At 42.0% G+C, this 27,672-nt stretch overlaps 1 protein-coding gene across 3 annotated transcripts; it reads right to left on the bottom strand.

Annotated features, from left to right (window-relative positions):
• Nucleotides 1-27,672, bottom strand: piwil2 (piwi-like RNA-mediated gene silencing 2). Of its 3 annotated transcripts, XM_085787400.1 has the most exons (24): nucleotides 27,543-27,672; nucleotides 26,089-26,544; nucleotides 24,463-24,568; nucleotides 22,851-22,965; nucleotides 15,189-15,367; nucleotides 14,972-15,059; nucleotides 14,728-14,838; nucleotides 14,396-14,513; nucleotides 8,724-8,848; nucleotides 7,891-7,971; nucleotides 7,677-7,790; nucleotides 6,507-6,695; nucleotides 6,209-6,293; nucleotides 5,859-5,951; nucleotides 5,146-5,286; nucleotides 4,827-4,940; nucleotides 4,366-4,554; nucleotides 3,924-4,025; nucleotides 3,684-3,800; nucleotides 2,288-2,376; nucleotides 2,081-2,186; nucleotides 1,245-1,498; nucleotides 550-657; nucleotides 1-189 (listed from the first exon to the last, which is right to left on the bottom strand). In XM_085787400.1, exons 2-24 carry the CDS (start codon nucleotides 26,500-26,502, stop codon nucleotides 33-35), a joined length of 3,195 nt encoding a protein of 1,064 aa, XP_085643526.1. In that variant the 5' UTR covers nucleotides 26,503-26,544; nucleotides 27,543-27,672; the 3' UTR covers nucleotides 1-32. The 3 variants fall into 3 exon arrangements, with proteins under 3 accessions (XP_085643526.1, XP_085643524.1, XP_085643525.1); XM_085787398.1 differs by lacking the exons at nucleotides 26,089-26,544; nucleotides 27,543-27,672 and having other exon boundaries at nucleotides 14,972-15,062; nucleotides 24,463-24,567; XM_085787399.1 differs by lacking the exons at nucleotides 7,891-7,971; nucleotides 26,089-26,544; nucleotides 27,543-27,672 and having other exon boundaries at nucleotides 14,972-15,062; nucleotides 24,463-24,567.

Raw genomic sequence — 27,672 nt, 5'->3', positions numbered from 1 at the left:
TCTGAGCAGTTGGTTGCTGTAACTAGTGCAGCTCAAAGGAAAAAGAGCTTGTCTGACAGCTGGATGGCCGGCTCTGAGTGCAGGAACTGACCAGAAAGGAAAGCCAGTTTGTGGGCATATTTGCATGGTGCCGGAACACGAATGGTGCCCGGCCAGTTCCAGTACAAGTGGCACATCTTGAAGGTCAGCCTGGTGTGGGGGCACAACAACATCACATGAGTTTTGAAGCTGATGAAATAACGCTTTACGTGTCTGAACCGGGACACACTCATGTTCGACATGTTATAAATAACTACTATTGTTAGTGCTGCCAGTGCCAATTCTTTTCTTTAATTATGTTAATTTTATAAAACTGGGTCCTGGGGAAATATATATTCTCTCCCCAAAAAAGCAAAAAAAACAAAACAAAACAAGACAACCATTTGCCAACTCATTAATAAAACAATTACTCAGTCGTTCCTTAATTCAACAGATAGTATGAACAACATGTTATGAAAACACCCCAGCATCAGTGTGAGCAAAAAAGAAAAGGAAATAGATTATCAATACCTTTGCAAATGGTCCGGTGTGAGGTTTGCCGTGTTGTACAGAGAGATGTAGTGTGTAGGAAGTCCACAGCCCTGTCGAATGTGATGTGCCATCAGGTAGAAGTCCACCCTGCAAGAAAAATAACAGTTCATTACAAAGTTGAACATGTCAAGTAGAGGGCATCAGACACACAGAGCTTGGTCTTCTAATCAGAGTGCATGTATTCACTGCTGTTGCCAGGAGATGGGGGTGCAGCCTTTCAGATGCACACAGGTGATTTTACATCACCCCTCTTCTACCAACTGCAGTGTTGGTCTGCTAAAACAATAATGGCTTAACCTTCTACATATAAGGCTGCCATTATATCATCATCTGCTCACATGAATTTGTTTCCTGTAGTACATTCAGTCTGCATACTAATGGTGATGCAGTTGGACTAGAACCGTCTCAGACCATTATGTCCAGGCTGGATTCAGACCATATAAGCTCCATCAAGAAATGCAGCCTTCTTGCCTAATTTAAACAGAATCCACTACTTTTGAACACTGAAATATTGCGGTAATATAAAGTAAAAAAAACAAAACAACAACTGACAAACACTGGACCATTTTGCAGAGACATTAATCCTACCCCACCTTTTACCAAAGACCAGTGTCAGCCTTCAATGTATGATGGTGATCATTTTTCACAATTAATTTATTTGGACAGATACTGACCAGTCCCTCTGAGTGAGGGTGTGATCCAGAACAGTTCCTGGTGGAGGAGTGCCAAAGCTGTTTGAAGAACACGAGTAGAGGGTGGTGCTGATGCGCTTTTGGACCACGATGAAGACCAGTTTGGGCTCATAGCTGGGGAACTTCTCAAAGCATTTGATCAGCTGTGGAATTTCGTATTGCTCCACCATCTTCAGCTGGCCGTCTGAAACGCCGTCCCGATACACCACAATCTTCTCTGGCAAGTTGTGGTTTACCTGTACAGACAAACACACACGGATGCTATATCAGGGGGCATTTCACCAAAGTTATGCAGTTTTCATTCAGATTAAAACGTGCAGTGTGCACTACATTGATTTTTTTCTGATCCCATATCCTGATGACATATCCAGACTTAGATCACAAGTATATTCTTATTGAGGCACTGACCCAGCTAAGAGGAACAGAGAGGCCAACGGAGGGACATCAACTATGATCATTGGTCAAAACAACTGGGTGTGGCAATTGAATTGCAAGACATCTTTTGTGCAGCATGTTTTCACTAGGGTCAGCAAGGTGGTCTAGTAGTTAGCCCTGTCGCCTAACAGCAACAAGGTTCTGGGTTTGATCCCCAGACCTGAGAGTTTGAATGTTCTCCTTGTGCCTCCTCCCACAGCCCAGAGACATGCACACTAGGTTGGTTGGTGACTCTAACATGTATGTAGGTGTGAATGTGAATGCTGTTTGTCTTTATGTATCAGCCTTGTGACAGACTGGTGACCTGTTCAGGGTGAACCCATCCCTCCCCCATGACTCCACAAAATGATGTCATATACCCAATAGAAGTTGGAAATACTTACCTCAAAGTACTTCTGCAGTGCAGCCAGCAAGCAGACTCTGAAGCCATTGATCAGTTCCTCAGTGGGGGTCTGGAAAGTTACTCTGGAGTACCAGCGTGTCAGTGAGCTGGAGAGGAAAACATACAATCAAGACGAACCAACCAGTGACTTTGACCCAAATGGTCTCACAACAGGCCACAGCAGGAGAAGAAAGGAGTAGAGGTTTACCTGTTCACACTTGCAACGAAGCCCATGACAGACCGATGAGCCTTGCTGGTGTCATGGTGGACATCTACTCCAACCACCATCAAATGTTTCTATTCATGTGAGACAGAGGTTTATTATTTCCCCATCAGCTGCAGTGATGTTCCAACCTCTGACTTTCATACGACAACAATTCTTCCAGTGGTGCTACAGTGTCATTTTGTTACTTTAAAATATGCTGCAGTTTCCTAGGGCATTGACAAATACTGCATCTTAGTATTTGTCGCATACTTCCCAAATGCCGACCAATAGTCAATTTTTTTTAAATCCAAGTGGCACCACTGCTTCCAGGCCTAACTCTCTACACTAAGTTTGCCTCTGTTAATGACCATAAATACACAATGCTGTCATACATTGTGGATAAGCGTGAATTTTGTTTACCCTCGAGTGAGAGATAGAAAGAAAAACAAAAAAAAGAGCATGGACGCGCACCCGTTCAGTTACACAAATAGACATATTGCGGAGGAGGTTTTGGGAGGATTCAGTGTGTTTACGTTTTATTAATCTTTTATACATCAGAAGTCTCACCATTATTTGCTATTCATTTTAATAAGTTCTAAAATATATTTTTCATCTCGGCCATAAGCAGATCTCAGCACTGAGGGTTTAATTTTTATTGTCAGACACTCCTCCACTCTAAATGGTGCCTTTTAATCTTGTTAGTTAACGGTCAATAATTGGGGAATAAGCATCTGCTAACGGTCAGAAAAAAAGTCAAATTGAGCATCGCTAAATAATTTTTCAAACAATTCCATGTTCAACAACAACCATGCCATGTATAACTTAAGTTATATCCACCTTCAGTCATTGGATGCTGTTTCAAAAGCTCTGAATATGCCCCATGCTCAAACTGTTTGAAATACAAGACCAACATCGGATATAAACTGTGAAATAATTGTAATAATAATCTCGCCAATAAACATAAAGGTCCACAGGTTGCATAAAGTTTACAGGCGTCGTTTATTGGTGAGGTTCTTGTCCCGTTGCACTGTAGACACGGCAGCAGCGGTAACCGGCAGTCGCGCAACCGACGGCGTGAGATGGAGGAAGAAGGGGGATGACAACAAAAGTGACAGCATGATTAAGGTGTGGGGTGGTGGTGGTAGAAGCCAGGCTTTTGAAAAAAGAAAAACAAAAAAGAGACGAATACTCGACTATGACGCACAGTGTCGATTAGTGGTTTTGATAGTCAAATATTTGAATAGTCGACTATTTGGTGAAACCCCTACTGTTTCCACAGGTCTCAGTTCATCTTAGTTACAGTTGTAGCCAACAGTATCCCCTCAGACATTTCCCCCTAACCACTGTGTCTCAGTAGAAGAGCAGCTGACTTGCTGCTCTTGTAGAACAAGGAACTCACCAGAGGGACGCTGACAGTCCACAGCTCTCCTCCCAGCTTGCTGTTTATTTGCAGCAGTACCTTCTGGGCGATGCTGCGCAACTTCTGTGGCTGGGATATTGTCCGGGCATTGATAACCTGACGACAAGTCAAGAAAACTTTTACTTTCATCAGGTGAATAATATTTTCGAATAAGAACACATTTTCTGCAAATAGTTTCAAACTATGCAGCATTTTCTAATCTGCACAAACACTACAAACCTGAGAAGGGATGGGACTTTTAACACAGCAGAGCTTCTTAATGGCGCTGTAGAGATCATCTCTGCTGCCGAGCATGATGCACACGACGAGCTGCATGTTGGGCTGAAAACAAAGGAGACAGAAAACTTGCAGATGATGGAAGTAACTGCAAAGTAATCTTACTTTAGTGGTACCATAGGCAGTTGCTGTGGGCAAACAGAGAAGAATCACTGTCAGTTATTTAGTGACCTTGTTTCTGCAGCAACCAGAGGCACAGTTAAAAATAGAGGCAGAACCAATGATTTAGCCCACCCATAATTGCTATTTGGTCACAAGGGTTTGTTTTTTTATTTATGCATAACTAATCAATTTATTTACAATTTCTGCAGAATAAATATTTGCAAAAGTGATGTTAGGTGTTTTTTATTATTTTACTATTGCATTCTACATTTTGATTTTGTACCTCACTGGTGAGCTGAGAGTGGATGCTCTTGACGTAAGTCTCAGTGCGATCATCCTTGAGCTCCACACGAATAGGTCGCTCCAGTCGTACCCCGATAGGCCCGGCCACCTTTTTAAAGGTGGAAACGAGCTCTTCAGCCTGCTCAGCACAGCGGCGAGGGTAGAAGATGGCCCATATGTTCAAGGGAATCTACAAGTCAGTCGGTGGAGAAACAAATGTAATGCATCAGTCACGCAGATACACACTGATGCTTGAGGAGGGCATATAGTGACCACCATCACTGCAGACAGACGCTGGGAATTAACATTTAACTACCTGCTAATATTGAAAAATTCACAATCTATAGTAGTGGCACCTCACTTCCTCTACTATGCAGTTTATAAGATTCATAGTTTGTATTATGACTAAATTATATTCACCAAAAATAATGAGACGGCATGAGAGATTTGTCTGGTACTCACCGAGCTGATTGAAGCATCCCTGACAACCTCTCTGGACCACGACAGATCAGCACCGGTGGAAAAGGATGAAGAATGCAGGCAGATAGTTTCAAGGGGCAAAGTTCTACCCTTAATCTGTAACAGGGGAAACAAATACACAACATTCTTAGAAAAATTAAAACTACTAACAAGATAAAAACAGCTATGAAACACAGAGCTACTACCTACCTGTTTCATTATGTCACACTCACACAAGAATAAAGTCCATGGACACTTGACATCAGTGTCTTGCCCTGAGACAAAATGTCTTTTTCTTACAGTAAGTGATACACATTCTTACCACAAGTATGTCTGAGCCGATCTCCAGTCCCCACCGGCTGAGCTCCTTCAAACTCTCAGGGTTGGTGCTGATGTTCTTCAGAAGTTGCTTTATTGAGTGTGTGTGCTGCTCACCGCTCATATTGATGTACATGCCCAGGTCCTACAATATATGAAAAAGATATTCTCAGTGTGTGCAGTTCTTTTATTACCAAGTTTAGTCTTATTTTCAGTCCCCTTTATCTTTTACGACAATATCTTTTTTGCTTTATGTTCCCTATAGGCACCATTAACACTTTCCATTTACTGCCATGAGTCTGAGGGTTTAGAGCAGGAGGATGAATTTACTACCTTCTCCTGAGAAAACAATTAGGATATTCTACAGATTAAGAATAAATTAGGTGCTGCTCTTTAATATACAGCATTTTCACAAATGCATCTCTATGACGAGTTTGTATCCACCCGGGAGAATTTAATTTTACAATAAAAATCTATATTCAACTCACTTCATGGATCAAAATCTCAAAGTGCATTTATTGTTTGGTGCCACCTTGGCTCTACCTCCTCTGTACTTTGCTGACGGCTTGCCATAAAATCCATTAAGTTTTTACAGTCTGTCACTTCACTGGTGCTGTGTGAGCCTCTATGCAACAATACTGTGCTGCGTCTGAAAAGTTACAAGCTCTTAGACCACAACACCAGGAGAAGAACACTGTGTGGACAAATTTAATTTACCTTCATGGCCTTGAAATCCTTCCTCATTTTCTCTGGGATTCCCGTCATGAAGGAAAGCTCTGGCACTAGGAGAATCTCTCCAGTAATGATTTGCTGCAAAAGATTTATATTATAAAATGACGTGAGTAGGTTCAAGAGTGCCTCTTGCATAGAAAACAGTTTGAGCATGTCATTTCTTTTGACTGTGAGTTCCAGTGCATGAACATGGACATGCTTGAAAGCAGATTGCAAGATTCATTGTAGCCACAAGAGGGCGTTCTTATGCAAAGGTTCGGGTTCTGCTCAGCTGAGTGAAATTATCATTCAGCAATTTTAATGTTATCAGTGAGACAACTGAAGTAAGGTTTCACCTTCCCTCCTGGTTTGGACCTCTCCTTTGGTCGATGCATGAGCAGGGGTTGGTCCATCTCTTTGATTGTGATTCCATAGTTCTTGCTGTTAATAATGTAGAAGGTAATAAGTAGGATGGTAATAACAATTGAATTGTGATCAAAGAATTGGCTTTTTATATGTATGTATTATATATTACAACCAGGTACAATGAAGACTTCCAGTGCTGCTTTGAAAAACATGAGTTGCTAACAAAATACACAAAACGCTGCTATACTAAACTTTCCTGTTTAGCTAAGAAGACAAGAGCTGTCTCACCTGTAGTACTCCACAAAGCTGGTTTGTGAGCCATCCATCAGATGGAAGGTGTCTTTGGGTGACTTGTTCCACTCGACAGCGTCGATGCGATAAGTGCGGTTGTTGTAGCGAGTGATGACGATGCTGCCAATCAGTTCTTTGGTGCATTCGTCTTGAAAGTGTTCCTTGCTCTGCTGGTACAACATGTTCCTGAAAGACAGCAAGTGTCAAAGATCAGAGTTTTTTCTCTTTCAATTCAAACTGAAAACCTGTGCGCCTCCTTTCTGGCCTTTTCTGTACCAGCAGAAAGGGCAAAGAAAGGCCAAGGTTTTTCATTATAAATAATCTATAGACTTGATGAGCCTGTTGCATTAGTCAAGTCGCTGCCCTCCAACTCACCTCTTCTAAGCACATCCTCAGAGGGTTAGGCTGAAGTGGTCAACGCTACATTTCAGTCCCAAACAAGAACGTCAAAACTTGCAACATGGTACTTAAATATGAATGACTATGAAGCAGGACTAGACATTCATGACTATGAAGCAAGACTAGATATTGATATGTGCAGTTTGGTCATGGTACAGTCGGTGTTTAAACTTGCATAAGCCTGTCTGAGTACCCATACATACAACACACAGAGCAAATGGTGTTAAAGATGCATTCTTCATTTTATTATAGCCTTCAATTGGAACCCAACTCGTTATAATTTTTCCAACCAATTCTACTGGATATTTTACATGCAAACACTTGTCAGCTCAACATCTGTAGATTAGACATCTTGCCCCCGGGGATGTCACCTTCGTAACACATTTTCTGACTAATGTTATCAGGTTGCCTTTTGGCATTGGGGTTAAATCCAAAATAGGGCAGAGCTTAGCTTTTCACTTTGACACAAAATCCTCCGCCGTTGTCTGGTCTGTGAATTCTCAACACTCTGCTCCTCTATGATCTGACTCTGCTCTACTGCTGCAGACATTTTCAGGTTAGGATTACAGTTTCTGCCTAAGTAGCATTTTATATGTTGGATTTTTAAAATTTGATGAATGTGGGCACTGGCACTGACAAATGTTTTTTAGGGTTTGAAAATTCAAATTTAACAACTTTTTCATAACAAAATAACCCACTTTGACAATGTCATCTAAACTTCCAAATCAAAAGCTCATTAGCATTTTCTCATTTGCTGAGTAAACTCACATGACATCCAGCACAGAGTCGTTCCGCAGGACTTTGTGGGACACATCTATACACAGGAACAAGCCTCCATCTGTGCGCTTGATGGCGGTTGAATAACCTGGCCACACTTGAAGCCTGAAAAAAAAACAAAAAAAAAAACAGACAAATAGGACAATGAATAAAGAGATATCATTATGTTTATATGACCTAGGAATTTAAATACAACTCTACTAACCGATGCTTTCCAAGAACAACTGCACTTTCTGGATCGTAATGATTTCGTCCTACGGGCTTCAGTCCAATGATTTTCATCACCCTTAATGAAACAAGAACAAACTCGGTCATACCATCTGATCATCTAAACAGTAAACAAGAGTGAAGTGATTATGGCGGCTGAGATTATGTCATTAAAGGGCTTTTGTGAGTAACAGTATAACTTCTCAATTTTCTAAAGCAGTCTGGCTTTGTGAGAAACAGGCAAAGAGGAGCATACAGCTGGAGGCAGATGACAGAACAACTCTGGGCAAATTACATGTTGATTTTTTATGTTTCTATATATGATAATGCTATATCACTTTTTATTACATGAACTTAGCAAAATATTAAAGTTGTATGTGATAAAGTTTTTAGAGCCAACTACAAAGATAAACATACTGGGCTTCATTATCTCACTTAAATTGATTTATTAGGGCAGGTCTACCAATTTAGTCTGCAACTGTCTTGTTCGTTAGGAATTGCCTGGTGATGACAAAACCTTAGCAACACCCAGCCACCACAGGTTTCTCTATGCCAATGACCAAGGACCTTAAACGTACTTTTTCACAGTTTCAAAGTTCCTTGAATCAGGAAAAATATATCCAACACTGAATTAAAGTTGGGTCATGTTTACGAGTGGATGGAGGGTAATTATAACTTGACAGGTTAGTTTGAAGGTTATTGCCATTATTTACTGGTGCTATTTAATGTCATCCATGTGTATTTCTGCAGGTGTATTTAAATATGACAGCTTATTAAAATCTAAAGTGATTCATCCAGGCCAAACAGAAAAAAAGGTTTCATTTGACATACCTCCTGAGCACCACATTGTAGAACGGGATGCATAAATCTGAGTTAGGTGGCAAAATCTTCGTCATCTGGATTTTGATTTGTATTTCCTCATTATCGGTCCGTCTCAAACCCTTGAGAACAACCACCTGCAGATCGGTAGTAAATAGAGCATCAGGTGTGAGGTGCAGAATCCAGGCAGATTTTGTTTCACACAATTCTGCACAGCAAGAAATATGAATTATGATCTACATACACAATTTAGAATCAGCTCAGAGCTTCACTCCTGCAGGGTTTTTCCTGAGAAAAGTCAGTGATTTTCTTTTCTCCGGGCTTTTTATGCATTTATTTTGAGGAGCAAAGGGACTGTCGGGTGGAATCTAACCCAGGGTTGCTGCAGCAGGTGTGCTCTAACCAAGTGATATATACGCTGCTCGCGGCTCAGCCTATTTAATCTTCAGAGTTAAATTGGCTGAGCCGCAGTAACAGTCACAGTAACAGTCACCTGTTACCGTTACCATATCGACAAGCTAACATGTCCTTTTTAGTTTATAATCTCCTCTCCTGTTGTCAATAAACACACCTGACGGTGCTGCATCCCAACTACATAGCTGTTAGATGCTTGGCTGTTTGCCTGTTTCAATGTCCCACATCCTTGAGTTTTACAGGTGCATCTAAAACTAGAATATCAGGGTCTATTTCCAGTAGTTCAAGTCAAGTAGCCCCAACCAAGTATTGAGTACATACAGTAAATGGACATACTATTTAGAAGACCAACATTAGGGGTGTGCATTGGCACTGCCCTCACGATTCAATTCGATTACGATTCAGCAGGTAACGATTCAATTCGATTCTCCGATGCATTGCGATGCATTGCAATGCATCAAAATTCTACTGCACTCAACAAGGCAAATTTTTCATCAGTCATGAGATATTGAACAAGAGATTTTATTGGCTGCTATGTGTGTATTATCACTCTCCTGTATCTTTGACATAAATGTCATAAAATAAAATAAAATTGAATGGTATGTATTGGATATGGCATTTAAATCACTTCTAGGGCTGCCCCCAAAAATTAGCCTTGGTCGATTGGTCGCAGGAAAAAACAAACAAACCTTTGGAGCCCTGTCTCAAAATCAATATGAAAGACTATGGGGCTTTTATTTTGAAGGGCCAGATACAGGAAGTCGTGACACTTTTTGTTGTTGTTGTTGTTTTTTTACACGGCACGGAGGTCTCTCTATCTTACGGAGCCCTAGATATATCATGGAATAAAAAAAATATAATTTGTGGCCACGAAATAGCAAGTCGTTCCCACGAAATAGCAAGTCGTTCCCACGAAATAGCAAGTCGTTCCCACGAAATAGTAAGTCGTTCCCACGAAATAGCAAGTCGTTCCCACGAAATAGTAAGTCGTTCCCACGAAATAGTAATTTGTGGCCACGAAATATTAAGTCGTTCCCACGAAATACCTAAATCGTGGGAACGAATTACTATTTCGTTCCCACGAAATAGATATAACGTGCGCACGAAATACTAATGTACTCATGGACACATATGCGCCGATTCCGTGGGCGCTCCGGTGCACGAGCAGCCACCCACTGACCAGGTTGAGCACCCACTGAGGGGGCACGCCACCAGATGTGCATTTCTCCGTGCCTCGGCCCCTCAGCTGTGTGTCTGTGGGTAGCTCGTGTGTGCGTAGCCTGTGTCAATGTGTGTATTAACACTAGAACCGCCAACATTCTAATCCCCCTTAAAACGCCACAGCGGTCTCGTCATGTGTAATTACATTGTTTCCAGTCGCAAACAGTTCTGTAAGTGGAAAAAATAAGATTTAATTTTTAGTAGAGTTAGTCCTTCTTCATATTATGTTGTGTTGGGGTCTTGATTGGATGTGGTTGGGGGGTTAGACTGAGTGATGTTACAGCACCGTTTGTTGCACCTACGGCACACACTTCTGCCTGTGACGCATCTGGACACGTGTGCTGCTCTCATGTCAAGAGTCGATGTCGCTGTTCACTGGATTTTTATTTTTTCTAGGTCAGTTTGTTATCAACTCCAGTGTTTTACAGTTGTTCTACCTGGATATTACGTAGTTTAGGCTCCACGCCCACAGAAACCTGTTATTACCGGACTGGACAGCAGCCAAGAGAATTAGGCTATTATTACGTTATAATTCAATAATCATTATGAACGAGAGTGAGTAGGCTATACATATGGCGCTTTATATCTAACACAGACTAATCACGATCTAGTCTGTCCTGAGCCCACAAAATAAAGTTTGTGAAGTGTCTGTGTAACGGAGCTCCGCGCACCTCCGTTACACAGACATCTCCGTTACATCTGCACGGAGCACACGTCAGCTGACAGCTGACAGATGCAACAATTTCCTCATCACTACCTGAGCCACCAACCGATCCCCCCTCCCTCACGTCCCGATGAGTCTCCTGTATTCTCTGATTTTCCTTTTTCTTTTCTAACCGGCCTGTTTCAGTTATTGCCCGTATACACCCGGTGTCGTTTGTGCGCTCTCTCTCTCTCTAACTGCAAAATTGAAACATTGTAATAATTGCTGTGTGATCACAGCTGGACACAGCGATCTATAACAGCCGGTCCGAGGTATAATTGCTCAGAAATGAGTGCGTTTCATTTTAATAGGTTGTAAGCTTCAGAAACCATTAAACACATATATTTAGGAAAAGTCACGGACTGGAAGACCTGTAGGTTTAATGTAAACAGAGTAATTTACATAAGAAAAACACAAACGGTCTGTGAGACCGTCTTGGCGGTTCTAGTGTTAATCCCTCTGTTCAGCATCTCTGTTAAGACGAATAAGCACAAATCGCCGCAGAGTGCGAGCCTGGCGCATCTGGCACAATCGGTTAACGGGACCGAAAGGAAACTGGCTTCGCTCCGCGGCTATTTCGCGTCCAACGTCAATGTTAAGCACACGTTGTTATTGATATTGTAGCGTCAGGGGGTCCTGTAGACTATAGACTATCGCTGCAATAAGGGGATCACCGTGGCCTGTAATGCGAAGGAAGCCTATTCTTGGTGGGCGGACCTAAGTTGCCCTTTGATCAAGTATTGCCCATTTGGTGAGTGTAAGAACATCATTGCCAATGTAATGAATGAACACCAGGTAGTGATTATATAACCAGCTGTGTCACCCTATGTTCGGCTTACCTCTGATGAAGACGCACACCGCATCGAAACTTTAGGTGGTAAGGCACCTTTATTAAACCTCTGCATTAGCTATATGGAGTGCTCCAGTGGTTTCTTTTGAGTTTAGTCCTCTGTGAAGTGACCCAATTGTACCTTTCTGTCATTTTAAATCGTGTTTTATATTGTTCACTGATCGCAATAACGCGAGTGTGTGTTTTATTGGAAGCGAGGCTGAGTAGTCTACAGTGGGGTTTTTTTAGGTGCTGCACTACAAGCAAATCTCATATTGTCTCTGTACAAAGATAACAAAGACCTTTTTAAATGTGAAAACAGCGGAGACCTATTCAAGATTTGCGTTTGGGTAACACTGACATATAAGGCGAAACATTAGAATTAATTTATTAATGGCCACATTAAGTGAAACTATTAACTTTACCAATTATCCATCTGATTGTCTGTCCTGCTGCGAGCGCACAACTTCTTTCAGCGGTGACTGACTGTAGCCTATATAAAATGAAATATATAGGCTATAGCCTAATATATAATAAGCTCCTGACGCTCAGCTGCACTGGACTTTCAAAGTAAAGGTGACGCAGCTGTAAATAGGTTAAAATAATGAAACAGCGGCGCTTATATATATTTTATGATTAAACTCTGAACGTAACCTGGTCAGGACCAGGCGCATATGTGTCCATGAGTACATTAGTATTTTGTGCGCACGTTATATCTATTTCGTGGGAATGAAATAGTAATTCGTTCCCATGAATTAGGTATTTCGTGGGAACGACTTAATATTTCGTGGCCACAAATTACTATTTCGTGGGAACGAATTACTATTTTGTGGGAACGACTTACTATTTCGTGGTAACGACTTACTATTTCGTGGGAACGACTTACTATTTCGTGGGAACGACTTGCTATTTCGTGGCCACAAATTATATTTTTTTTATTCCATGATATATCTAGGGCTCCGTACTATCTGTATCTGCATCAGAGACCCCCGTACACAGCCTGAGCTCAATCACTCCCCCTCCTCTACTGTGTTTATTGGTGATAAATGGGCATACTGCCTGTAGTGACGGTAAAACCCGACCGGCTTGTTGAATCTCGGACCCAACACGGCCGGACTCACGAGCGTTAATTAATTAATTCTCAACCCGACAGTGGGTGAAAAAAAAAAGAAAAAGAAAGTCAGCGGCAACACTGCTACTGCTGGTGCTGCCGCTTAGCAGCTACAGGCTGCTCCGTAAATGCCCCCGGAGGTAATTGTAACTTCACAACTTTATTTGAGGCCAGAAAATAAACAGTGACATAATCGATTATGGCACGTTGCCGCATCGATGCTGAATCGTGCATGTCCCGCATTGCAATGCATCGCCGAATCGATTATTGTTGACACCCCTAACCAACATTACCACCATATAGGGCTGGGCGATACATCGGATATACGCGATGTATTGCGGCTAGTCCCCTGTGGGAAATCGAAAGTGACTATATCGTGAATACTCGAGTATGCACTCAATTGTCACGCAGTTGCTTTGTGTTCGGGCGGGGTTTTCTCACTCTTTCTCGTCTCTCTGCACAGAGAGATAAAACAAGTGCCACCTAGTTACGCACATCACATTCTGTCTTGCGTGCAACGTCATACAGCATGAAGCATGTAGCAGCATCTCAGCTGGCAGAAATCTCGGGTAGCGACAGCAACAGGTAAAACATGGAGGAAGAATTAATTTCAAAATTACATGATGTTGGGGCGGTGCGTGGCGCAGTGGTTAAAGCGGCCGCCCCATGTAGAGTCCTCAACGCAGGCGTCCCCGGATCGAATCCTGCGTCGGGCAGACTTTTCCTGCATGTCACTCCCCCTCTCTCTGCCTCCCCCTTTCCTGTCTATCTCACTATGTGCTGTCAAAGGCAAAAAAGCCCAAAAATATACTTAAATATGCCGCTGCTTAATAACTGTTCAATAAATACAGTTTTGATAAATTTGTTTAGTTATGATTTCACCCTTTTGGCAGAATGTTTAAAATCAGCATATATTAATGCAGTATGAACAGTAATGTTTTAATGTAGACACATAATCATCTTACCGACATGATTATATGCATCAAAGCGTTAAAGGCTAAGGTAAAATATCGGGATATATATCGTGTATTCGTGACATGACATCAGTAAAAGGCCATATCATATCACCCAGCCCTAACACCATATTAAAAATGCTTTTTTAAATTGGTCTTTCTAGTTATATAAAAAAAAATTGAGATACTGAATTTTAGGTCTAAGCCATAATCTTTACAAATAAAAAGAAAGTAAATAAATAAAGACATGAAATATTTAATTCTGTGTCTAATGGATCTATGTAATGTATTAGTTTCACTTTTTTGAATTGAATTACTGAAATAAATAAACTTTTCCATGATATTCTAATTCATTGAGACACACCTGTACACTGCAGACGCGTCCAGGAAAAACCCTGAGTAAATACACCTTAGTCAGTAAGTTGGCCACAAAAAGAAAACACTGATACCCACGTCTTTCAGTTTAACAGGCAGGTAGAGTATGGAGCCATCAAAGGCCACAACATCCCCTGTGGTTGAGCGGTGATCCTTCATCATGCCGAAACGCATTGCCATTGATTCAATATTTGGACTGAAAAACATGATCAGAAATACACTCAACTCCTAAGAATACATACAGAGGTTGTTGGTGCCAATTATTAGTGTAGACTGTCAATGTGAGTTCAACAATGGCTGATAACCTTGTGGCACTTATCCTGTCTCCTCCTAGTTGGCTTTTTTATTTCTACCAGTAATATTTGCCTCATAGAGGGAACCAAAAATCAATGATTCTTGGGGGTACTTACGTGAACGTCACATGGTACTGATAGACGGCTTCATTCATGCAGCGAATTGGGATGTGGTTTGAGGCAATACTTAAAGGAGCTCCTTTTGTTCCAGCCTTGTTAAGTGGTTCACTGAATGCATATGCACAAACAGATAATTTCAGCAAAAGACACATGAGCATACCCTGAATCATGAGTTGTACATTTCTTTAGACCTCAAGTGTCCATAATACAGCTGGAGGAAAACGTTCAGGACTTTACTCACTTGACTGCCTCCATTTTCAGCTCTCTCTGTGCTGGTGCAGCAGCTGAAAGCTCTGGGACATCTTGAGTGGTGGGCACAGGGGGGGTGGCTGCTTCATATCATTTAATTAGACATATTAAAGGGTGGGTTTACAAACAAGTTATTTTAAATGCCCTAATATCCAATCTTAATCTAAATAAATGTAATCTCTAGTTCATTTCATAACCAGTTCACCTACCCGCATGGGATGGCTCAGAGTACGGGGGTGTGGGTGGTTCAGAAGCAGGAGGAATTGATTCAACTCGACCTGGCGGAAAGGAAGGCAGCGTTGCCCGTCCTCTTCCTAATCCAAGCTGTGGCATTGCTGCTCTTCCAAGTCCCAACATTGTCTGCGGGCCCAAACCTCGGCCACGGAAACTGTAAGGTGTCAAATTCCAAAGTACCCAGGATTGCATACATGTCATCAACACCAATAATGGTTAAAAGGTTACATGAAAACAGATCATGCTTAGTTGATGTTATATGAAATACTGGAATGACCAACAAGAGACGATCTTTACTGTAGGAAACTCTAGACTTAACATTGTGGGAAACTGTATATTATTATCCAACCACATGAGGAAGGGTCAGAAGCTGCTCTTCAAAGATTGGAGAATTTACCAGTGTCTTTACTAGGCCGAATTGCAATTATTAAAATGAATGTTTTGCCACGATTATTGTATCCAATTCAGATGCTACCAACCTATATTCCGTTAAAACTGTTTAATAGAGCAGTTCGTAGATTTGTTAACTAAAATAAGCATCCTAGGTTGAAGCTGCAAACGCTTCAATCTCCCATAAAAAAAAAGGTGGCTTAGCCTTACCTAATTTGATTTATTATCATTGGGCCTCACGACTGAGATTTCTCACAGATTGGGTAAAAGATAGTCAGGTTTCCTTTATAGATCTGGAAAGTATAGGTCTAGATAACATGTCAATAGCAGATCTTCCTTTTGTATGTTCTAGGAAGTTGCAAATTAAAGCAGAAGTAAGTGGTCCGGTCGTTTTCGCTAATGCTGCGTTCCAGGCAGGCTTTTGAAATCGTAAATTACAGCTTCAAGTCACAACTTACGACTTTGTAGCGTTTCAGGCAACCCACTCGTGTTTTTCCGACCTGTTTTACCGGTGAAAGTCACTATAACGGCCACTCGTAACTTCCGACCGGTGAAGTCGTACCAGATCGAACTGGTACGACTTCACGGTCGGAAAAATACGAGTTTCATTGAACGCACCATAACAGTCCTCGTCCCTACGTCGCCACATTCACGGCGTTCCTTGGCTGCACACACAGCCCTGCATGCCGTTCTCTCTCCTCATTGGATAAAAACTAGGATACGATAAATGTTTTCTCTTCGGATCAGAGCAGAGCAGAGGGACTGAGAGACCCGTGTTTCAGTCCAAACACTCTATGTAAGTGATTGCTGTCGGAAGATATAACTATTTAAGACTTATATTAACACAAATATATCACTTACTTCTGCTTTAAGATGAAGGATAATTTTATAGCTATATGCAAGTCTTTGATTAGCATACGTAAATACATTGGATTAAATCAATATTCCTTAGCACCCATTGTGAATAATCCTGACTTTGAAAATTCTTGTGTAGATGTGGGATTCAGAGATTGGAAGACCGCTAGTATTACAAAAATTGGTGATATGTGTATAGGTGATGCACTAAAGTCTTTTCAGCAACTAAAATAAGAGTTTAAGCTTTCTCAAACTCAATTTTATCGTTACTTACAAATGAGGGGTTATTTAAACTCAATTTCATATTATTATTCTTGATCTCATCATGAAAGCAGCAACAATTAATAAGAAAGTGATTAATGTGTAGGGTTGGGCACCGAAAAACGGTTCCAAATAGGAACCAGTTCCTAACGTCCGGTTCCGGAATCGTTAAGAAGCCGTTTGAATTTCGATCCTTTTTTTCGGTTCCTAAATGTCCGCACTAGTTCGTTTGTTTTACTCTGCTCGCACTAGTTTGAAGTAATTTGACCCGCCCCGCACCACCGCATCTATTTTCACAACCATCCCCGCCGCTATTAAACGTCAGACAGCGGCTTTTTACTTTTGAAAGGGCAGACAGAGGCGCTGTGTTGCTGGTAGCTTGTCAGTGTGGAGCTCGTGAGGAGTGGGAGAGTCACAGTGCAGCGCGAGTGCAGCCGCCGCCTCTCACTCTCCCCGGTCTGCTCTCAGTGAAACCAACCCCGCTCTGCTGATGCGCCCAGCCGCCGTCTCACCCGGTTCCCTCACACCTCCGCCGGCTTTCCCGTCAACATCAGCGCGTCCCTGATAACACACTCTGGACTTCATCATCAGTGTTTTTAATGACCCGCCCCACCGCGCCCCGCACCGCAAATAAAGTAAACATTTCTTGACCGGCACCGCGCGTCACTAGTGTACAGGCAGGGCTTGACGCTTAGCATTTTCCCAGGTAGCACGTGTGCTACTAAGTTGAAAAATCTAGTAGCACACAAATAATTTTAGTAGCACACAAATAATTTTAAATAATAAAGTTATATGAGGTCAATGCGGTGACACTCACCATTAACATAATACATGTGCATTTAAATACATTATAATATCATGGAAAAGTCAATTTCCAGTAGTTCAAATCAAACAGCCCCAACCAAGTATTGAGTGCATATAGATGGACAACATTTCTATATTAAAAATGCTTTAAAGAAAAAAAAAGAAAAAAGGTCCTTTGTAGTATTTACATTTTTGGGAATACAGAATTTCAGGTCTTCATTTAATGTTAGCCATAATTATTACTATTAAAATAAACTGAATGAATAAAGACATGTAATGTTTCATTCTGTGTGTGTGATGGATATATATTGTGTTAGTTTCACTTTTTGAATTTAATTAGTGACATAGGCCATGCATCTTGACAGCTCTACCTTACTTTACTTCTTTGTATAATCCCAACAGACATGTCCAGTGATGTTCAGCCTTGTGTGTTTACATTTGTCTGACCCGATTATTTAAGTCAGTGGTCCTGAAATGTGTGTTTCTCTTCTACACATTCTACATCGCGGACGTGGCATCTTTTCACATACAGTACGGGCTTCTTTTCAAACGGGGCCGAGCTCCGTGGGAAACACCTGCCTGGCACAGCAACGTAGAGAACCGCGGCGCACAGCTCCACGGACATGCACGGAATAAAAAACAACAACATCGCCGTCACACCTAGTGCTCGCGGCTACGGCGCTGCTTTGGGTTGTGAGCATATGAACGAGTTCGTTTTACACTACGTGTACGGACGCACTGCCCACGGAGGCGGAGCAGGACCTTCGCGGGGGCTTGGCTGGTCACACAGGGAGCGGACAGCGCCAGATGTGCGACCAGGTAGACCGGTTAACATGTGGCCGATCTGAAACTGTCTCCGCTCAGGGCGCTGCGCTTCGGTTCCGCGTGCAGTCTCTTTTTTTCAGCTGAGGCTGCATTCAAGTGCACAACCGGCCACAACCTCCAGACGTTCGCAACACATCATAAAACATTATTGAACGGTAAAATTCGGTAGTCGCACACGTGCTACTAATTGCATTTCACAATTCGCACTGATCTGTTTTTTACTCGCATTTGCGACGAGGAGCTCGCAGTGTCGAGCCCTGTGTACAGGCCTCCTCAGCCTGAGAAGGCAGACATGATTATCTTCTTAAACAAAAACTGTTTTTGATTTGTCATCATGACTGCTCCAGTGTTTGTTTTATTTTGTTGCATATATAGTCACCTGTTCTGCAGCTCTTTGTATGTTAGACTGCTTGCCAAGTTTCAGTTTTATAGTTACAGTTAGGGACCCTCCCTTTTAATTGAATACCATAGTTGGCAAAATCTCTTTTTGGAGGCCTTTTGGAGGTCTTACAAGCTGTGTAAGAAGTCCAAGCATGCATGCAAAAATGGCCTGTGTGAAGAGTTTGTCAAATAAAAAAATATCCTGTGAAATAAGTTGTGACCTGTTGACCTGCACCTCAAAGAATCGGAATCGAAATAGAGAATCGGAATCGCTAAAATCTAAACGATGCCCAACCCTATTAATGTGTGTATATATATTTATAGTATAGTTCTGCAGCATGCAGGAAGTGTCAAAAACAACCTGCCACTTATTTTCATTTAATGTGGTCATGTCCATTGATTAAAATATTCTGGTCTACTGTCCAAACAGAGACAGAGAAGTTCATTGGCATTAAAATGGTAATGGATCTAAACAGTGTGTTCTTGGTATCGATCTTTTGTCCTTGTCTGGTCAAACTGTCAAATTGTTTATTACGTTGTATGCCGCACGCCTTTCAATTCTGCATGTTTGGCTTGATGTGCACCCGCCTACGTTAGCAATGTAGTATGAGAAACTGCAGGGTTTCCTCTATATGTAATTGATCATGGCGCACCGCCACGGCAAAATAAAAGCCGCCACACCTTCAGAATTATTAATTAAAGGACAATTCCGGGCGAATTCAACTCTGGGGTGTATTTTCATATCATTTTAGGTCTAAAAGAATGAATCTGAAGATTTTCAGTTTAATCGCTCCTGTTTTGCGGTAGTTGCATCTGTCCCCGCGTCCCCACGGCAGCAATGAATGGGAGTGGATGTAAGTTCCGCTGTTTAGGCTGTTTCCAGCCCTCAAAGCCGCAATTTTTTTCCACAGACAGCGTCAGATGGCTACTCAAACATGCACCGAGAAGTTTATTTACTTCAAGCAAGCCGACATGTTTGTAAAACTAGATCTAATTCAAAGTCTCCCGGAGTCTCGCGCGAGCCCGAAGTTGCAGTGCTGGTGTATTCAGGCGCAGTCGGAGCTACCGCTTGTGTCATAAACACAGGAATATCAACTCTTTACTTGCTTGAAGTGTACATTTTTTTTCCACAGACAGCGTCAGGTGGCTTCTCAAACATGCGCCGAGAAGTTTTTTTTACTTGAAGCAAGTAAAGAGTTGATATTCCTGTGTTTATGACACAAACGGTAGCTTTTCCCACTGCATGTGAACACACCGCGCACGGCAACTGCGTCTTGCGCGAGACTCCGGGAGACTTTGAATTAGATCTAGTTTTACAAACAAGTCGGCTTGCTTGAAGTAAATAAACTTCTCGGTGCATGTTTGAGTCGCCATCTGACGCTGTCTGTGGAAAAAAATTGCGGCTTTGAGGGCTGGAAACAGCCTAAACAGCGGAACTTACATCCACTCCCATTCATTGCTGCCGTGGGGACGCGGGGACAGATGCAACTACCGCAAAACAGGAGCGATTAAACTGAAAATCTTCAGATTCATTCTTTTAGACCTAAAATGATATGAAAATACACCCCAGAGTTGAATTCGCCCGGAATTGTCCTTTAAGATCAGAATTATGATTGTTTTTTGTTTTTTTTAATGTTAAAACAATGTAATTTTCACTACCAGTTACAATTACTTTGCACCCCTTTCCACTACAGGTACAACTCTCGACTCGGTTTAGGTGCTTTTCAATCACAGCTGAGTTCTTCATATTTCCTCCTCAGTAAAAACGAAACTTACCGCCACTCTTTTAAAAAATCCTAAAGGAAACACTGAACTGCTATCAATTGTTCCTTATGAAAGGCTATCCCATGTGGTGCAAGGAACGAGTGGCCATCAATAATAAGTAGGGCCGGGACTCGATTAAAAAAATTAATCGAATTAATTAGAGGCTTTGTAATTAATTAATCGCAATTAATCACATATAAATATTTGACCTGAGAACAGTGAGAAGCATTTTTTTTTCACATGGATTTTAGTATACCATTGAATGACTGAATACATAAGCTTAAGCAACAAAACATTGGTTTTTTTTAGGGATACAAATTATCGATTAATTCATTAATCGATATTTGATACATACAGATATATGGTCTTTCCTGCCAATACACTGTGATGATTACTGTAGTATTTAACTATGTAGGCTACTTAAATCACAGTAGCATAAACTGATTTGTTGAACTCAGCCTGATGTAAACATTAATAAAACTCAGTAACCAATCACACAGGCAGCTCCATGTTGTCTCTGTGTGATGTTCAGGGACAGGTCAGGCAGTGTTTCCCACAGGATTTCGGGGGGGGGGGGGAGCGATATAGAGCTGCAGCTGAGTAATTAGCGCCCGTGTCTGTGTATCTATGTGCAGGCAGAGATCAGAGATGGTGTTTTAAATAACCATACTAGAGTTTCACCAGCTCTCATCTCTGCCAGTCAGCCTCTTAAACTGCCGCCTCTCTCGCGTGCGGGCGCACCGCACGTAGACACACATGAGAAAGAAAAAAAAAAATTCCCCCAATTTTTTTTTTCTGTGAGAGACTGTGGCGGGCCCAAACGATGGGAAACACTGGGTCAGGACAGTCTGAAGACAGACAGCTCTGAAATGCACCGTGGACAGTGACAGGTCCTACGTCTTGACCACATATCAGCTGTTCAGCTGCAGCAGAGGACACTCAGCTGTTCTCAGCTTCCCCGCGACGAGTGCTTTTTTTTTTTTTTTTAATTAAGCGCCGGTAGCGACCGGCTAAAATACGGCAGGATACTGTAAACCAGCGCGGATCATGTGTGTTTATCAAAGCTTGGTCACCAGCACCGGGTCGGTTTGAGCTGCGTTCAGGCTGCATTAAAACTCCTGAGGCAGCTCAGTGTCAGCGGCTTTTTGACTCTTTACTCACTGGTTTCTGCGCGATGATACAGGCTGAAGTAACAGTGTTGTCTCTTTTCACCTCCTCTCTCCCTTACAGTGATCAGTGCATGGATGTATTATAGGATCAGTGTCAGCGGCTTGTTAGATGATTGTGCTCCAGTGTAATCAGTACGCCTGAAACTCATCCAGTCAGAAATGTTCCGCGGTGCAAAATAAGTGCGATTAAAATGCGTTAATTTTTTTAACGCGTATTTTTTTGTGTAATTAATTAATCATAATTAACGCGTTAAAGTCCCGGCCCTAATAATAAGTATTGGTGTAAATTAAGATACCCCCCCATTTTTTTGTTTTTGTTTTGTCCTTTATATGCGTTTCTGTTTTTTGACTATTTACATTGTAGATTCTCACTGAAATTCCACTAATGAACCCTGACAAGGCACACATGTGAAGTGAAAACCATTTTCAGGTCAGGTTCACCTCTTGAAGCTCATCAAGAGAATGCCAAGAGCAAAAAGCAGTAATCAGAGCAAAGGGTGGCTACTTTGAAGAAACTAGAATTGGTGGGGGCAGAGATAGAGGAGGAGGAGGAGGAAGGAGGAGAGGAAGAAGAAAAGAAGAAAGAGAAGACAAAGAAGAAAAGACATGTTTTCAGTTATTTCACACTTTTTTGTTAATTCCACATGTGTTCATTCATAGTTTTGGTGCCTTCAGTGAGAATAAAGGAAACGCATTGAATGAGAAGGTGTGTCCAAACTTTTGGCCTGTACTGTACATTTTCGTTATAAGCTCAAGTCGTAAGAGGACAAATGCAGTTTATAAATGAATCGTGATTAATTACAGAAAATTGTGAGATTAATTAGTTAAAAAAATTATCTATTGACAGCCCTAATTATCTTGTGTTGTATGTTGTGATTTGTGACAGCGGAAGGCTGTGACTTTGTGTTACTTTTCTGATGAGCTTGTCTTGTCGCAAAACAAAGATTAAAAATTAAAAAGAAGCTGCTCACACTTTCACAGAAATTACAACATATACAACAAGCAACATAACAAGGTCATTACAGAGTTGTTCTTATTTTGCTGTTGTGTATGTTACATTACATCCCCACCCCCCCTCACAAATCACCTTTGTCTTATAAATGTCTATAATTTACTTAATAAAGCAAAGGGGTTAGGATGCCACAGACACCCCGTTAGTCAATAGATTTTTACCCCTCTGCCTCCTACCTGCCGTCTCTGCCGGTCACTCCTTCAGGTTTGCCAGCACTCTCTGGGCTGCTGATGACACCTACGGGGACACCTTGTGGCTTCAGGTCTGCCATATCTCCAGCTGCTCCTCTTCCTGCAATAACATTTAACACTTCCATTCTCGTGGTTCTTGTGCACATACTCAAACTAGTTAAGTCAGCCTCACTAATTAATCTCCATTTGTTCATTACTACACTTTTTAAACCACATATACACCAAGTTGATAACTACATGTGTTAATATACTGGACCTTGTATTTCGTTCTGCTCACTTCATACAATTTCTTTGAGACAAACCTGTATGCACCATAACCCAAATCCTCCCAGTCTAAACAAGTTGCAGCATTAGAAATGAATTAAGGATTGGTCTGTTGTCCAGAAAAAGTTGCCCATTGATGATACACCAGGGTTTCCCCCAGTGTATTATAAGCCTGGCGGGCCGCCAGGCCTTACTTGCCCCCCCGCCAGGCTAAGCATCGTTTATTATTTTTTTTAAATCAGTTTTTATACTCCATAAACACGTGATCAGGTGTCTTTTTCATCACCTGACAACGTCACAACTTCGTCGCGCATAACGGGACACGCCACGGACATCCTGCTCCTCAGACCGCATCTATGATCAGCCCGCTGCTTCACCAGCTGACCGAGAGGAACGCATCGAGTCCACGTTAACGTGAGCCGAGCCGCGGCTCCAAGAGGCAGTCAGCTGCTGCAGCTGTTAGCTGTTAGCTGGTAGCTGGTAGCTGTTAGCACGTCGTCCCCTGCCATAGATATCCCCTGCAGCGTCAGAGCTCCGGACTCCTGTGAGCCGCGGGGCTTTGACCTGATGTGAAAATGATCCATTGTTTCATTTTTCAGCTCGCGATCACACACGTTTGTTTTCTCCGGTCCAAACAGTAAATCCGCGAGTGTCACGTTTCCATGACGACTGACTGGAAAAGCGTGGTACGTCATTATGTGACTCCAAATCTTTTACAGTCTATGCTCCAGATGTAAAGAATCTCGGAGAATAAAAAAAATAAAATCTGAGAAATAAAGCTAAAGGAGACACCAGGCAGTTGTTCTTTTTAGTTTTTAATGCAAACAGTTGATGCTATTTATTTAAATATTATTTTATAATTATAATTATGATTATTTATTTATTTTTGTGGTTATTGAACAGCATTTCAAGAGTGCCTTTCTGTAAGACTCTGCTATAGCTGGTGTTTAATATGTTACATAATGTCTTATAATAACAGATGTTTATGATAATATTTTCAAATTTCCAGTCAACTTTTAACATTGATCATAAGGCCTTATGGAATCACACCTTATAAATGCTACTGCTCCATTAATGAATCTGTTACCTACAGGGCCCTGCCATCAGTCAATGGTCAGGGTCAGGCCCCTGTCACAAAAAAATACGCTTGGGCACCGGTGGCTCGGCAATGGGCTGCGGATGGGCCGCCGGTGGTCCGCCGGTGCCACCCTACCACCGGGCTTAACAAGTTTTCTGGGGGAAACCCTGTACACCTACACCCATCTGACAGTTACAGCTGCAAACAAGTTCCAAGGTCATGTAAAATGGATATAATAAACTTGTAAGTACAGACCTACTGGCAATATTCCTCTTCCCCATGAAGTAATTGAGGGGTCAATGCCTATTCCTCGAAACATGGACACCAGCGTTGACCCTTGACCTTGGGTTGGCATGTCGATCTGTAAGCAGACAAAAACCATTGCAGCTCTTACAGAGGGTTAATAAAAAATAGGGCTGCAACAACTAATCGATAAAATCGATAAAAATCGATTATTAAATTCGTTGGCAACGAATTTGATTATCGATTCGTTGGGTAGCGATTAACTTGGCCCAGAGCCAGGGAAAAAAAGAAAATATTTCTTATCTTTACCGTGTCCAAAACAGTCAGCAGCAGCAGTCATCCAGCTCCAATAATCCATAATATTATTTCCGTTTACATCGCGTTCCTGGCGGCCAGCCTGTTTCATTCATTTGCATCATGTAAAAAAAAAAAGAGGTATTTTTAGCGGCGGCAACAGCAACAGCCGTGTTTCTGATCAACCGGGTCTGTGTTGTCCGGTTCCACCGCGTTGTTTACTCCCGGTCCAACGTTACTCCCACACGGACATGGTCGGCTCGGACGCGGTATGTCACGGACATGGCCACGGACTGTCTGGACCTCTGGACCGGTGGTCTGGACTCGGTACCGGCAGCAGAGAGGCTTCACTGTCTCCTCTGTCAGCCTCCTGTCAGGAGCTGAAGCTAACGCTAACGTTAGCTAAAACTTTTTTCTTTTTTTCCACACAATGCAAATGAATGAAGCACGCTGGCCGCGAGGAACGCGATGCAAACGGGAATAATATGGATTATAAAACTGTTGGAGTTTGATGACTGCTGCTGCTGACTGATTTAGACACCTGGAGTAAAGGTAAGAAATATTTCTTTGAGGTTTGATCAGCTGTTCCTCTGCTCAGAGCTCGGTGTGTGGAGGACTCAGATTAGAGATTTGATCATCATTTACCCGTTTTATTTTATGGTGATGGGCGCTTACAGTTAATACCGATGTTTACATCAGATCGCTGCTGTGTGTGTGTGTAACGTTGTGGGTGTGAGACCGGAGGGTCCAGCCTGTCCCCCCACGGTGACTGGTGTTTATCACGGTGTGATTACGTGGGCCGGTCGGGGGAGCGGGCTGTGAGCCAAACTGAAAACTGTCGGAGTAACGTCAGGTTGTTGTCGGTTGATCCGGTGAATGATGACCTTTCAGGGTTGATCAGAATTTTCCTCTGGATGTAAACATGCTGCAGACTTCCACTTGTAAGCAAATCAGGCAGTGCCCTAATGAATTTTGTCTATTATTATTTTTTAATGTATTATTATTAGTTTAACAGCTCTGGGCCGTTCAACTAACTTAAAAAAAAACGTATTTGTGCAATTTTTTGCACTAATATTGTCCATTTGGAATAACATTATGTTTTTGAATAAAGTTAGGGAGAAAGAAATAAATGATACCAGTGACATGCTGGATCAAACTGAGAAACAACTCCTCCTCTCGTTCTTCTCTTCCCTACAATGTAAATCAAATTTGTGCCTTTTTTTTATCCGATTAATCGAAGGAATAATCGACAGATTAATCGATTATCAAAATAATCGTTAGTTGCAGCCCTAATAAAAAATATTCAGAAGTTCATAAGTTCATACACACATCTCTGGCTCTCACCTCTTTAGGGATCAATGACTTCACATCTTGCGCTGTGGCTTCACATGGAGGCATCTGTTTTTGCTGTGGCTCCAGAACAGGCAGGATAGCGCCTCTTGCCACCCCTACCTTCGGCTCAGCTGCTGGGAAGAGCAGTCCTCTGCCTCGTCCAACTCCTCCATCCTCAGACTGCAACAACAGTCCTCTGGCTCGTCCAAGCACAGGTTCAGTAGGGGGAACAGTCACTCCTCGTCCTTGTGGGATATCACCAGTGGTGGGGAAACCTCTGGCTCGTCCTACACCGGGCCCTTCTGTAGAGAGCAGCAGCCCTCTACTACGTCCTACAGCCAGCTCCCCAGGCTGTAGTCCCCTTCCGCGTCCCAGCCAGGGGACACCCGTCATACCACTAAGGTCAGGAAGCTTGTTTGGATCCATTCATTCAATCGGATACCACCAATTGACACAACAATGGGGTAACTGCAGGGAACATCCAATAACAGTTAGCAGCAAATTATTACAAATGGTGCATGTCAAGGTCACTTACGAATTACTAACTAGGTTGCCTCAGTGCTGCCAGGAATAATCCTGATTGGCCCAGGCAAGCTCAAACTGACCTGACCAAGAGACTCAATAACACCATCATTGCAGCTCATTTGCTCAGTAAATGTACATTACATACTGTGTGCAGAGAGACTATACCCAGATTATGCAAACATGCAGAACTAAATAATTTCTAAATATAGCCTAATACCTAGAGGTTTTTCAAATACACACAAAAATGGTTGCAGAAAATGGATGGTAGCTGTATAGAATTTTAGGTCAATGTGAAATTACAAATAACATATAGGCCTATAAATATATATATATATATATATATATATATATATATATATATATATATATATATATATATATATAAATCCATAATTAGCCTAATAAAAAAAACATTTGAAAGGATTTTGCAGCTGTTCCGTTCCCACACGTGTCACTGTGACACTGTGACTATGCTGGTCATGAAAGGACTGCATGGCTGCTGTAAACTATGGAGGGAAAATAAACCCACTGGCACTGTGGTAATGATAGCAGCTAATAGGCGGTGGCATCTTCACTTAGGCTACTAGCCTACATCCTCATCAAATTGCCCCTGACATTTCACAGAGACCTAGCTCATACAGTGTATCCCGTCAATGGCACGTTCGTTAAACTAAGCTAATCAACAATAGACGGAATCGATTAATTTAGTACTGCAATTATCACCTGACAAAACGGTTTCATATCGGCCTTTAGCTTAGCCCTAACGTTAGCTAACACTGACGGCTGCTAGCTGACTGAAACACGTGCTCGAGAAAATGACGCAGCTGACGCAAAAAAAACCGCGAAATCAAGTACAACCAAAAATACCAACATTAACTCAATATATTTTCAATAAACAATAATACAGTGTTAGTTATTAGCAGGAAAGCGTATCACCTGACCTTTCATCCGCAGATGTGCCTTTTACCTTGAACTGACTGTTGATTGACTCACTGGTCTGATGATGAACCGGGGTCGACAGGTGGTGTCTGCCTCCCGATGCCCTTATTGGATGGCCTGTAGAGACTGAGC

The sequence above is a fragment of the Trachurus japonicus genome, chromosome 9, assembly GCF_045865225.1.
Source record: "Trachurus japonicus isolate A0001 chromosome 9, Traja_1.0".
Classification (NCBI taxonomy): domain Eukaryota; kingdom Metazoa; phylum Chordata; class Actinopteri; order Carangiformes; family Carangidae; genus Trachurus; species Trachurus japonicus.
This window is presented reverse-complemented; position numbering and strand designations above follow the sequence as displayed.

Bases quoted from the DNA above. Each gene is read 5' to 3' on its own strand.
- piwil2 (XM_085787400.1), bottom strand. From the start codon at position 26,502: ATGGATCCAAACAAGCTTCCTGACCTTAGTGGTATGACGGGTGTCCCC. The intron at 24,569-26,088 runs GTGAGAGCCAGA...GTCTGCTTACAG, and splicing joins AGTCATTGATCCCTAAAGAG to ATCGACATGCCAACCCAAGG. The intron at 8,849-14,395 runs GTGGGTATCAGT...ACCGATCTGCAG, and splicing joins TGCCTGTTAAACTGAAAGAC to GTGGTTGTTCTCAAGGGTTT.